This window comes from Pieris napi, chromosome 19, assembly GCF_905475465.1.
Source record: "Pieris napi chromosome 19, ilPieNapi1.2, whole genome shotgun sequence".
Taxonomy (NCBI): domain Eukaryota; kingdom Metazoa; phylum Arthropoda; class Insecta; order Lepidoptera; family Pieridae; genus Pieris; species Pieris napi.
The window spans coordinates 3,394,823-3,408,671 of NC_062252.1; the positions used below are offsets into that span (position 1 = coordinate 3,394,823).

The 13,849-nt window shown below is 31.4% G+C and overlaps 1 protein-coding gene across 1 annotated transcript in view; it reads right to left on the reverse strand.

Moving 5' to 3' along the window:
- The window catches only part of LOC125059398 (neprilysin-4-like), a 45,697-nt gene that overhangs the window by 28,401 nt on the left and 3,447 nt on the right, over nucleotides 1-13,849 (reverse strand). Inside the window, exon 2 of the mRNA XM_047663803.1 lies at nucleotides 7,474-7,532. Within this exon, the coding sequence (XP_047519759.1) occupies nucleotides 7,474-7,532 (59 nt within the window). The remainder of the gene's footprint in view (nucleotides 1-7,473; nucleotides 7,533-13,849) is intronic.

Sequence of the window (13,849 nt, forward strand, 5' to 3'; positions counted from 1 at the left end):
AATTATACCTACTTAATACGAAATAAAAACCCGATTCCTTAATAATAAGTCCAGTTTCTGTAATATTTCGAAAAATAGTAATACCTCGTATCACATCTGGCTTTTGATTATTAATTGATTATAAATTTATACAGGCAAACAAAGACTCTTGTATAAAGAAAGCCGCAAATTATTCACAATGAATTTATAAACAGCATCTTTTATGCATCCATTACTTATCGTATTGTCCTCGCATGACCTCGTCTTTGTCGTTTCCTGCCACTTCCGGATGTAAATATTAAATTATCTTTTTTAGTGTCTGTACTATATGGACAAAAACCTTTTTAGTAAAATTATTTCCTAGAACTATTGCTAAGTGTTTTTTAATTACGTTAAAGCACAATCTTAAAATGACAGTTTTAAACTATATATGTTAAATAGCAACACTAGTATATATCTCATCTATCACGCCTTTTTCTTGAAGGGATAGGTTGACTACGGATCTTCACTTCATCGAATTTCATAACATTCACCATAAATTTTCGTCGGTTATAGGTACTTTTGACCGTCAGATTCGTACGGCAAGTACTAATATTTCGTTTGTGTTTAATTAAAATCTATCATAGTTTGAATACTTGCTCATTACATTTTCTTAGTAAAAACGTTTAATTTGATATCAACCTAATATCAATGACTTTGTAATTTCGATGGCCTATCTTAAGTTTATGTCAAAATGTAAACAAATTTGATCTTTATTAAAATATTCTAGTTATTGTATAATTATATAACTTAAGTGTAAATTATACTCACTCCGCTGACTGCGATACAAAATATGAAAGTGTGTTTACGAAATAATAAATCTATTACTATTCATTTATAATAATTATTTGTTAACGCAAATAAAGTATGCGACCGTTTCGCCCATAGAAAAGACATCAACGATCGCACCCATAGTTGTTTTTGTGAATATCAAGAATTTGTATTAAGTTCCGTACTTTCCAGTCGCAAGATCAGCTACACTTCATAAATGCCGTGTTTTGATTAAAACTTAATCATTACTAAATAAAAATGTATGCCAAGCTTATTCACGATTGTTCATATATTTTATCCGGGCATTATGTCAGGTATTGAGTAACGTACATTACTAGTAAATATAAATAATATTATTATTTATTTCTCAGACCGCAAATATGCAACGCTCAACGAAGACAAAGGAGAAATAATAACGTTAAATAACTTTAACCTGTTTTCTTATCAAGTTTTGAACACTGTCAGTTATCATCAGTTAAAAGCATAACGGTTTAAACGGGATTAAAGTAAAATATTTTCGACTTTCCTCCTTGAATATTTAGCGACTAAAATCTCAGTTGCACTTTAATTACTGATTAAAAAATAAAGTTTAACTGTTATCTAGATGTTGACATTTAATATCCTCAATAAAATGAGTTAACCACAACTTTAATCAATATCTTGACGGTATGGTCTCTGATGTCACGAACGTATCGCAGTCACGATGTCTTAACGATTTACTCAAAATAATATATTCTTAAATGTATATACTCATTGCTTTTATGATCGTTAAACTAAGGTGATAAAAGACTTGTGAATGCATGCAAACAATATAATCGTAATATTATTCAAAAAGGCCCTTTTTTGTATCCGCAAGCTTAATAGTAAAATTAAACTCGTCGTTACCCTCCGACATTAAGTTTTATCTTTTATTTATTTTCTTAGATCCGTATTCAGTATTTTTCTAGTTCTGAGAATTGTGTTAAATTTCAAGCCTCAAATGGTATAAATTATGATTATATAGTACATAAAACTAATAAAATTCCTTAAAATTATTGTCTAATTTTTTATAGAAAATATTGTCAAAATTTGTTAATACCGGTTTACTTTATTTTCATTGTTTTTGTATATTAAAACTATAATTAGACTTATTTCATTGTTTTTACTTAAACCATTCCTCAATTTTTACGCTGTCATGAAGAAGGAAGATATTATTGTTGTAAATCCTAATGTTATTAATTAAGTGTTTGTGAGCAGTGTTGGCCGAGTGGCTTTAGCGACTCTTATTATGAGGTCGTAGGTTCGATCCCGGCTGTGCACCAATAGACTTTCTGTCTATATGCGCATATAACACTCGCTCGCAAATGTTTCAAATCCAAAATCAACCACATGTGTCAGACATAAGGCTGACCATCTACTTGTCTTTGAAATAAAAAATGATCAAAGAAACGGATGCAATCTGAGGCCAGACCGAAATAGTGTAGCGCCACTGGATTATTATAAAGCGTTTATACTTTTTACACGCTTTATATTAGCTTCACCTGTATATATGTATGTAACCGACGCCTTCGGACTCGATTTTGACCCACTTTAAATGGACAGATTTTATTCAAATTTTGCGCACCTGTCAAAGATCGATGACAATGCAATAATCCGAAAGATCTGAGATCTCTGTGCCATATTTTTCGTCTATAGAGCAACCCACGCTTTTTCACAATAATACCAGTATTTTTTGTTCATTACCATTTTCAGCCTAAATTAGGAATTATTTTTCACTTTTTAGTTTGATGTGCGTTAAAAGCGAGTTTCTTAGTTTTTTTAAACTATTATTAATTTTTTATTAAGTTCAAGATAACTTCCATAGTTTTATTTTGCTTATTGGGTGGTGTTTTACGCTAATTAAACACTAAATAAGTTAATAGGATGCGTATTATCAAACCCATTGATTGCATAATTACGTGATTTATATAAAATCGACGCTGTGACTAATTGCACAATTTAAAATGGTAACGGAAAATGCACGCACGCGAGTCGTGATATGTAGGTTCGAGATAAAATGATTTAAATTACTCTGATGACTTAATACCAAATTTATTTTCTAAATCACTAAACTTAAAACTTTCGTTTTACCAATTTTCACGGCCCATTAATAAAATTGGTCTATCGCTACGTAGACTTGACATATAAAAATTAAGATTAAAAATACTATCCAAATTACGAAATTTTTAATATCTTCTCTTCAATAATTTATACAATAGTGAAGTACTTTTGGTACAGCGATAAATAATAATGGCAAATATATATGCAAATTGCATGATCAAGATATGCGTGTTTCCCTCTCGCATAGTATGCAAAATAGTATGCGTCACATATGAACATAAAAATATATTTATTTTACAGCTATGCCCAGAAGTAATTTTACCCATTAACGACAGTTTTTTTGTTACTCCAATGTTAATCATAATGTTACATTATTTGATTTATTTATTTAAACAAAAAATACATAAATGTATGTGACCAACAAACACAATTTCTACCCATTGGCCACAACTTCGTACGCGGGAGCGTCGACATTTATTACAATAATATAATAATACTTAAAAACAAAATTAACTACTAGTATTAATTACTAAAAATTCAAACATGGAATAATAATTGGTTTACAACCTTAAAGTGTCACTTTATATCTTACTGATAGTGTAGGACTTTCAGTAGTTTTAAATGTGTAAATACAACAAATCTAAATTTTCCTGTTTATAAAATCGGTGTAGTCGGGCAATATTGGCCTAATGCCTTTAGCGTGGGATTCTCATCCCAAGGTCGTAGGTTCGATCTCTGGCTATGCTCTAATGGACTATCTGTATTTTCCGCTTATACGGTGAAGGAAACATAGCAAGGAAACGTGCCTTAGGGCTTAGACCCAAAAACAGTAATTGGCGTGAGTCAGGCACAGATGTCTGATCTTCTACATGCCTAGTAGAAATATATAGTGATCACGAAACAGATACAGGAATCTGAGGCCTGGCCACTGTTTTTTTTTATATTGGTGTACACAAAAATGACGTTTTTGTGATAGCGAAATGTCGACACTTTTGACTACCGCAAAAAAAATCCCCTGTAGTGCAGTAATAATATATTAATACTTTTATGATTTAAAATAAAATAGAAGAAATCTTTCTAATATGGCATAGTTTTGTTTTGTAAATATTAAATTAAACTCAACTAAATTATGAACAACTAAATTGATAAAGAAAATTAATATTAAGATTAAAATTACCTCATTATATACTTGTTAGCTCAACAACTCGATGCAAAACGTGCCAATTGACAGCGATTAGCGAACGAAGACAATGGCCTGATAAAAACGTAATGGTTTGTTTCCTATGTCACCTGTTCTAGCATAGATAAGATGTTTTACTATGTAACTAGATCATGGCTGTGTAATGGCATTTTTTTCATTATTTAATTTTTGTTTAAATTTTCCAATTGAAGGTTTTAAAAAGAAAGTGTAGTAACAATTAACAATGAATAGGGTAATAATCGCTTAAATTAACTAAAATCGCAATCTCTTTCCGATTTATTAAAGTCTAGACTGGTAGGTCCATTGTTAATTCGGAGTGCTCGCACAACGACAGTCCTGCGTTCGTTTCCCGGCAAAATAATAATTATTTGGCCTGAAGGAAAGTAGTTATTATCCACTTTCCTATAAAGAAACTAATGATACAGCTATGTATGACCCTTTATTGATTGGGGAACTCCAGCTAACTTAATATACAAAAATCAGTTTTTATATGGATTTGTATGTATTTTTAAGATCTCGATTTAAAAACGACCGATTTGTGGTTTCTAAAGTACCATAGAGAATAAATAAAAATGCTTGTTTAAACGTAAACTCCATGTAATTCTAATTGCCTATCTATAATCAAAGAAAACGCATCCTGAAGGTCAGGTACAACATGCATTAAGTATTCCGTTAACGTATTGTATTTACATGAAAATAATTTCCTGAACACACGCATGGATTATGTATCATTGTGTAACATATAACTTACGCATTACGGTAACGATACTAGAATTAATGTTTAATAGATGTTTTACGTACAATGTGACAAACCTTTAGGGCCGTTCAAGTATTACGTAAGCAGTTTTACTGCAATTTATCCCCCCCCCCCCATCACCTTGTCAGCAAAATTAAGCAAAGCTCTCAAAAATAATAGTACATAAACATATTATATTTTGTAGGAATCCTCGAAAGTACATTTTGTTACCAAGCATAAACAATGTGTGGGTAATATGTGTATAAAATTAAATAATTACTGTTTATAGGGGCAACTGCAGGTATTAGGAAAGTAAATCTCGTTTCTATCAAACCATCTTTTCACTACAAACTTTGACATGAATGAAATATTTCTCAAACGTAGATACAGAATTGGTATCTTTTAGTATACGAATCTAATGACGTTAAGACGAAAAAACATGGCGATTAAAAAGAGTGGCGGAGAGTTTATTGCCAGTTCTTCTCTTCCGTTCTACGCCCTTGATTTGAGAACTTGCACTAAATGTAAAATTAGAAGCATTAATATGTATTTCATTACTGACGAGTCATAAGTGTACAATGTGTTACCTATATGATTAAATGATTTTTGAATTTTGAAAAATTTTGAAAACAAAGCAAAAACGTCGAATTGTGTATAAATGATTTGATTCTATGTGATAACTTGCTGGATGTGTTCTCCGTTTTCATATGAATAGAATTTGTAGGCGGAATTCCCGACGAAAGCTACAGGAATTTGTGTCAACGTTTTATTAAAAAAATTACCAATTAATAATCCAGAAATAGCGAACGCCGTTTTTGCGGTTACGGGACGGGACACCTCTAACAAAATTTATTAGCAAAAGTGTACAAGTTTTGAGATAGAAACGGATTTGTGGAGTCTACGTATTAGTACTACAGCAATGCTGATAAAATAAGCTGTGAAAAATCCTTTCCTTTATAAGGAATTATTTAAGGTGTATAAGTATTAACAAGAAGGCATAGAGATTACTATCACACTATAAGATATACGATACTTAACAATAAAATTAATGAGGTTCGAAGGAGGAGATACATCTAAGATAATATAAACGAGTATGAATGCGAAACATTACATAATACGATGTGCGGAATACGATGTGGTTAGCTGTTTATACACTTCCTATGTTTCTAACCACGTTTTGTTCTTCAATTCTCCTTGCATTATAAGTAATATATATTATAGACTAGCAGACTCGGCCAAGCGCTGCTGTGGCTAAGGTTTTTGTTATATTACATAGTAGTAAACTATTCAAGGGAAACCGTAGAGAACACCAGTCATGAGGACCACCATGCTTTGGTGGTTATGTCATTAAATTATATCTTCTGTGAAACGTTGGTACTCTCAACACAGCGCTATCTGTTAGAATTGTGACTGTCAAATAATAAACAAATAATTTGCAATAAAAATTTCGGGTATAAATTAAGATGTAAGCTATCCTATCTTTTAAGTTAGACCAAACTGCACACGGTGTGCAAATTTGATTGAAATCGGTTAAGTTGCTTAGGAGTCCATAGCGGACAAACAACGTGACGCGTAATTTATATATACATACTAAGATATATCAAATAGAGTGAGAAGTTGAAATGTACTACAGTTGACCCCTGGTAATCCTACAAAAATTTTGCAGGGCAGTGTCGGACTAACGAATTTGTCGGATTATAGAGCCTACCTACGGATTTATTTACAATCCAATGAAAAGATTATTTATGTTATATGTACTTTGAAGTACAAATCATACTTCAATATGTATGTCAAATTGAGTAAATTAGACAATACAATAGAGAGTTTACGTTTTGTTATACAATTAAATTTCAAACATGCATTAGCGAAGATTGCTTAAAAAATATTCAATAATAAATACCATGTAGCATTACAGGGGGTGCCGGATTAGACAGAGACCGGACTACCGGGGAAAACATCTGATAGCATTGCATCATTGTGATTGGTCAACGTTAACCAATGACAGCCAAGCGACGCGAACAGTCGTTTAATTTTTCACAAGTTAAATGTGGTAACGGTATTTTGATGATGTCAATCTTGTACGCAATATTGTATGCTTTGGTTACAAATTATTTATTATTGGCTTATTATTTTTACTTCTGAAATCTTTAAACTATGTATTTCTGGGACACTGAGACCACCCTTTGAGCTACTACTAAAACTATGAAACATTGAATACACTTTGCATCTTAAATGATTCATAACTTTAGATTAGTCTATAAAAAAATGCCTATAATTTAGCAAACCCCGTAAAAACTATGATGTTTAATACAAAAAACTCAAGGTTTTTAGTTCAAATTAGACAATAAACATTCTGCATACAATTAAACGTATGGAATCGTAGTTATTTTGTACAAAAAACCTAGTTCGGAATAATCAGCCGAGATTCTAGAACATATTTTAATATAGGAGTTTAAGCTTTAAGTCAAACTAGGAAGAAAGGAATCCGATATGTATTCCTTTTAGGAAGGTGTTCAGTTGGCAGATCTTAGGATTCAAGTTTCACATTCATAAAGATAATAAAATCACTTTTAAGTTTTCATGAACGTACCTACATGTACGTTTATATCCATTAAAGTAGTTTTATTCAAATGAGTTAGTAATGTTCCATAACAGTAGTTTAACTTACAGTTTCTCTTCAAGGCCGGAGTCTGACCGGCGATGACTCTCACTATCGGCGTCCTTCACCTGTAATAAAACAATTTTACGATTTAATAAACATTTATTACATAACAAAGCCTTTTATTTTATCTTAATCTCTTTTCTTTATCCTTTTTTATAAATAATTTTTATATAAAATTATAGTGCCAAAATGTTCATTCCCACTCCTCCGAAACGGCTCAACCCATTTTTATGAAATTTTACAATAAGTCTGAGACTTGGCTACTATCTATCTTTAAAACCCCTAAATGTTAAGGGTGGGTCCACGCCTAAATTTTATTTTTATTTTTTAGATATTTTTTTTTGTTTATATTTTTTTAAGATACAGCATAAAAAAAACATAAATACAACCCTGAATTTTTAGTCCACTACAATGAACCCCAATTTTTTATTTGTTAATTAAAATCCTATGACTTGATCTCTGAGGTTTATATAGAGAAAAAATCACAGAAAAACCTAAAAGTTTTCATTCCAGAAAGCCGAACAGTCGCTCGAGTAGCATAGCAAAATATTCCATGTACTAGGTCACTAGCCTATCAAGGTAGGCTAAGTAAAATCACATTAAGGAGAAACGAAGTTCACGGGGTCAGCTAGTATATATAAAACTACTCTCCATTTCAATAAAATTTAATTACTGAATATGTCTATAAATTTTTAACGATATAGTACTTCCATAGCTCCCTTATTATACGTGGAATTACATGCACAGTCATTATTGAACAAATTAGGTTTCATTAAAAATCTAGTACTGACGTTAACAAAAAGGATAAATGAGATCAGTCCATTGTGCATAGACAATGAGTTGTTATTAGAGATAGTACACGTTTAGCGTATTCCAGTACATTAGTCACTGCATTAGCTTGTAATTGTCTCGAGGGACTGTTTTAGACCCTAAAGTAAATACAAATTATAGAGAGAGCAACTTTATGGTTAGAACAGCGAACAGATTTAATGAATTAATTATTGACATTGATATGTTCGCCACGAGTATGGTGATGATATCAATGAATGAACGTACTTCAAAAGATGAATGTACTTCGTACCTTCCATTGACAACTTAATTAAATTCTGGTTTTTCTTTTTTGTTGTACAACCAAAATATTTAAGAAAAACTATATGTGAAGATTTTTAATTGGCTCACAATGTTACATATCTGTACATCTATTTATGTATTATGCTGTACATCTTCTGAATAAATAAATAAAGACTTATATTAAACATGAAAACGTAATCTTTGATGAAGCAATCTTCACAATGCATGTTTTCATTTACAATTTAAGAATCCAATCAACTGGATAGTATCTCTATTTTTATTTAAAAATTATTATTTTTTTATAATAAAAAGCTGAAGAGTTTGTCAGGTCAAACGTGCTAATCGCAGGAACATTAAAGCAAATCTAATGCAAACATTCTCTGAGTTTTTGTGTAGAACATAGGGCTAACGGGCATGAGGCTCATCTGATGTTATGTGAGACCGCTGCTCATGGACACTCTCAATGCCAGAGGGCTCGTCTGTGCGTTGCCGGCCTTGTAAGAATTAATACGATCTTTGTAGGACCCTTAGTTGTATTGGTTCGGAAATACCTCACGGGCAGCTGGTTCCACATAGCGGTTGTGCGTGGCAAAAAATGTCTTAAAAAATGGTCAGTCGTGGAATGATGGACGTATATCATATTCTATCAAGACGTTCGGTGAAGAATCTCAGCTGGAGATTTATACGCTGTTACGCTACGATCAGGCACAAGACCAGCGTATAGCTAGTAATGCGGTATCCTCTTTAGTCATTTGATATTAATTTTAATTTAAAGACGAAAATCCACATTTCGTTAAATATTAGTGTTCCTTATTGCCATACTCAATAGCAAGCTATTAGCAAATGTTTAGTAGTTCGGTTTTGAAAGAGAGTGAAAGCGTTTATTGCTGCAAAAGTACGACACAACGCGAATAGACAGGAACTAGAATCTACGAGCAAGCACAATATTCGCAGTATCCAAATAATTACTTATATCCTTTCTCTATATTACTTTTGATTTTGAAAGCACTTTTGTAATACCATGCAGGTTAAGAAAAGCTACCAATACTCACTCGTCTGTTTTAAAATATAAATGCCATATTATGTATTAAAAGTTAGTATTTTGTTAGTCAATTATAGTTTAAAAAAAATTTAGAATGTCTTTTTTTATAATAACTACCTATGTATTACGTATTTGTAAGTAGCTGTAGCAAAGCGTTTTCGGTAATAAATACGGCTCGCGTATACCATGCAGTTAGAAAATAATGATACTGTTGTATCATACAGCGTATGTTGCGACCGAAAATATTATAAAGCCTTCGTTAGAGAATTCCAAGGATACAGATCTATGAAACTGTTTTGAGTGGCATGAAATCTAGATCAAACGGTTCAGCTCACAATGCAGTATATTGAATTGTTACGCTTTTTATAGTTATGTCATATCGCACTGTGTCGGTTTACTGACACCATTGTTATGCTTGTAAAAATATGCAAATATAATATATTCGTCACCCATGTCCGCAATCTGTGACAATGGAAGCGAAGTTTGTAAAAGTATATTTTTAGTTCATATATAATCCTTATTATCATTACTCATATGCTTCAAAAGGTTTTAGGTAGTGAATTTTAAAATAGACGTAGATATTTTTATTAATTATTCAAATCTTAATATATATAAATAACGTGTCACGTTGTTTGTCCGCTGTGAACTCCTAAACTACTTAACCGATTTCACTTAAATTTGCACACCGTGTGCAGTTTGATCTAACTTAAAAGATAGGATAGCTTTCATCTTAATTTATACCCGCAATATTATTTTATTGCAAATTATTTGTTTATTATTTGACATTGACAATTCTAACAGATGGCGCTGTGTTGAAACTAGCAACGTTTCACATAAGCTACAATTTAATGGCATCTGTGTAAAAAAGCATGTTGGTCCCCATGACTGGTGTTCTCCTACCGTTTCCCTTGAATAGTTTACTGCTATGTAATATAGCAAAAACCTTAGCCACAGCAACGCTTGGCCGAGTCTGCTTGTATAGTATATGTTAATAGATTTTTTTCAACCCTTAATGATTTTTTAATCATTATTTACTTGTACCTAGTCTCTTTATAAGACTTAATTAAAACAATGCAAACAAAACGTTCCAATAAATCTTTAAGTTGTATTAAAAAAAACCGTTTCTTTAGGCAGAAAACCTTCAAATATAGTCACAAGTACACACTAAGTCACAAAATACATATGATTAGTAAACGTGCGAGCGTATAGCACGGGCCGTTTTCTCCGTCCGTGAGAGAATTGGCTCGTCGTTCTTTTTGCTTTCCCTTTCATTGTTCTGTATTGTCTACATATAAACTGTTCCTCATTCAAAGGTAAATTACTATATGATACCGCACTTGTTATCTTTGTACCGTGTCCACATTACGGTTGTCCATTAAGTGTTTACTAAGTATGTAAATTGAAATCGGTGTATTCTTTAAGCTAGTTTGACGGTCATTATTATCTACACTAAACACTGCTATATATTGCTTATACTGAGCAACATTCTACAGCCCCTAATAAGAAACGAGGATGACACATTTGTGTACCTATGTCATTGAGTTTAGTGCAATTTTATTTATTATCAGATCCATCCACTTATCAAATATTAAAGACTAGCGGACATCTATTTTGTGAAAGAATTTAAAATCGGTCCAGTAATTTTTGAGCCAATTCGTCACAAACATACTTACATACAAATCTGCCCTCTCTATAATATTATTATGGATAAAACAGCTTATATGAGCATTAAGAAAAATTTTTTCGTTAAACATTGACTTCATACATTCACAAAAAACATATTGTATTGCTTATCGCTAAGCTTGTGATACTTTACAACCAGGAGTAACAATCATTCCAATTAGCGAATTGAATGAATATCTGTAACAACACTTAGACGTTGTGTTGAAGATTAGATAGTACAGGACCAGTGGTACACAAAGATCAGGGTGACTCACAGTTGATTGACCCGAAATAGATGTGACAGTGTTCCGTGACCCCTGAATTTGCAATTTTGCACTAGTTCGTGTTGCAACTGACGTCTGATTTCCATGGATTTCTCATCGATGTTACAATCTCTAAGGCCAATGGACAGTGAAAACCGCAATTATGGTGGAATTGAAAATTTCTTCAACCAAGTTCATGATCTAGGCGGTTGACTACCAATTATTCGAAATATTAATGGCTTACGCAACCATCGTTTTTTTGGTTACGTTTCTAAAACAAGTAAAAGGTTTGTAAAATTACATTAAACTCAAGATAATATTTTCGTTTTTGCGTAGAATTAATGTTATATGTTTCGTGATTAGGCAAATCTTTAGCTTATGCAATATATTGTCACAAAATAGTAAAATAAATTATAAATCGTTTATTTGGCAAGAAATTGGTGCATTCAGATCAATTAATTATATAACTGCACATTAAGGCATTTAAAAATAAGCATGCAAATGTCACATTTGTTATCAGAATGTCATAATAATAAGCACAGATAAGTAATCTATGTATAATTGTTTTCAAAACTTTTGTAATTAACACTCTCCCAAATTTGGAGAACCTTGCCTTTAAAAATTTAATTAAAAATTTGAATTTAGAATTTCTTTGCTAACTGTTGAATTATTTGCACAAATATTTGGGATAGCGGCTAACAAATGATTTATTTTACTTTTAGCTATAAAACGCCAGAACAATTTGATATGAATTTTCCTGAAAAATACACAAATATGTAATCGAATATTTAAATATTTTCTAAAAAAGTAAATATTTTCATAACTATGAATGCTAATTATTAATTAAGTTGCGACAAAGCACTAAAGATACGTTTACGAAAGCTCCGTACTACACATTCAGAATATGTTATCTGATGGTAATTTGAATGAAAATGGCTAATAAATTCTATAAAATTAAGTGTTACGACTGTAGGTACTCAATGTTATTGCTGTAACAGCCTGTTTTATTACAAGGCGTGTAATACTAAAAAATGTCTGGAAATCTATGTACATAAATTTTAGTGGTACCTACTTCGTGGCTAAAATATTAAGAGTTACTTTTCCTTTGTGTAAAGAAATACTATTTGAATAAAAATGTTTTAATTTGAATGAATTTTCAAATAAGATTGTAACTTAATATGGAAAATTGAAAAAGACGAAGATCTTTAAATAAACGTACGTACTAGATCTGTTAAAAACTTGCTTAAACTTGCTTTTCCCAACAATCGTTTGATAGTGTATTAAAAATGCATCTATAATTGTTTCTTTTTCTGCTTCAATGAAAAAAGAATTACAAATAGAATTATTAGAGGTTATGATTTCTTTTAATTTCTTAAATTATTTGTAATGCAAATAATTTTATGTTTTCAAAGACGTCTGATTGTAATAGATTATTAAACTAGAATGCGGATAAGTGGTTATGGCGCCGTGTCATAAATTATGTATAGAACATCTTCATTCTGCGACCATTACACATGAACATATTAACGACTAGAAAAACAATTATTTTTAGACGCATTATTCATTTATAATAAGATACATAAAGAAGTCGTGAAATGTCTAGGTTCGAGTTTAAGCTGTGGGTGACAAGACAAATCATTCAACATAAAAAATATAATACTTTTTCATCGACCTCCGTAGGTCTGTGGTTAGCTCATATTGCCTATAACCTCCTCTTCCTGTAATCTTAAGTTTGATTCGCGAAAAACAATTGTAAACAAAATCCCTCCTTGCTACTACAAAACGTGCCACGAAACAGATACAGAAATATGTCTACTTTGTACCCCCTTAGCTTTTTATAGCTTTAATGCGAATATATAATATTATATAATACTCAGCCTGGAGCAGTCTTTACTGAACAGTCCGGTTTTTAAGCTCAATTCTCGATATGTATGTCTATTTCAAAATCTTTCAATGAACTAAGATTTCTTAAATAATATTTACTTACTTTAAATCTGTTTATGTACGGTACGTTGAGAGTGTTTACAATATATGCCAGTCATGGGATTGTTACGAAGTCAGTACTATATAGATATATAAAGGCAAACTAATGTTCAATATTTAGACTTTTAACTTAATAACTGGGACCTTAAATATACCAAATATTTAATATACAAAGAAATATACTTCTTTTAACTTAAATTGATGTTCAAGAAGAAATATGAAAGCGTAGTTTAAAAGATCGAAGCAACAGTTAGTAGGAAGTTTTTTCACAGAATTAATCTAGTAATAACCGCATTAGAAACAAATGAATTCAAGAGATATATCTAAACGTAGACACTCACTGAATTTTGTACGTCTGTTA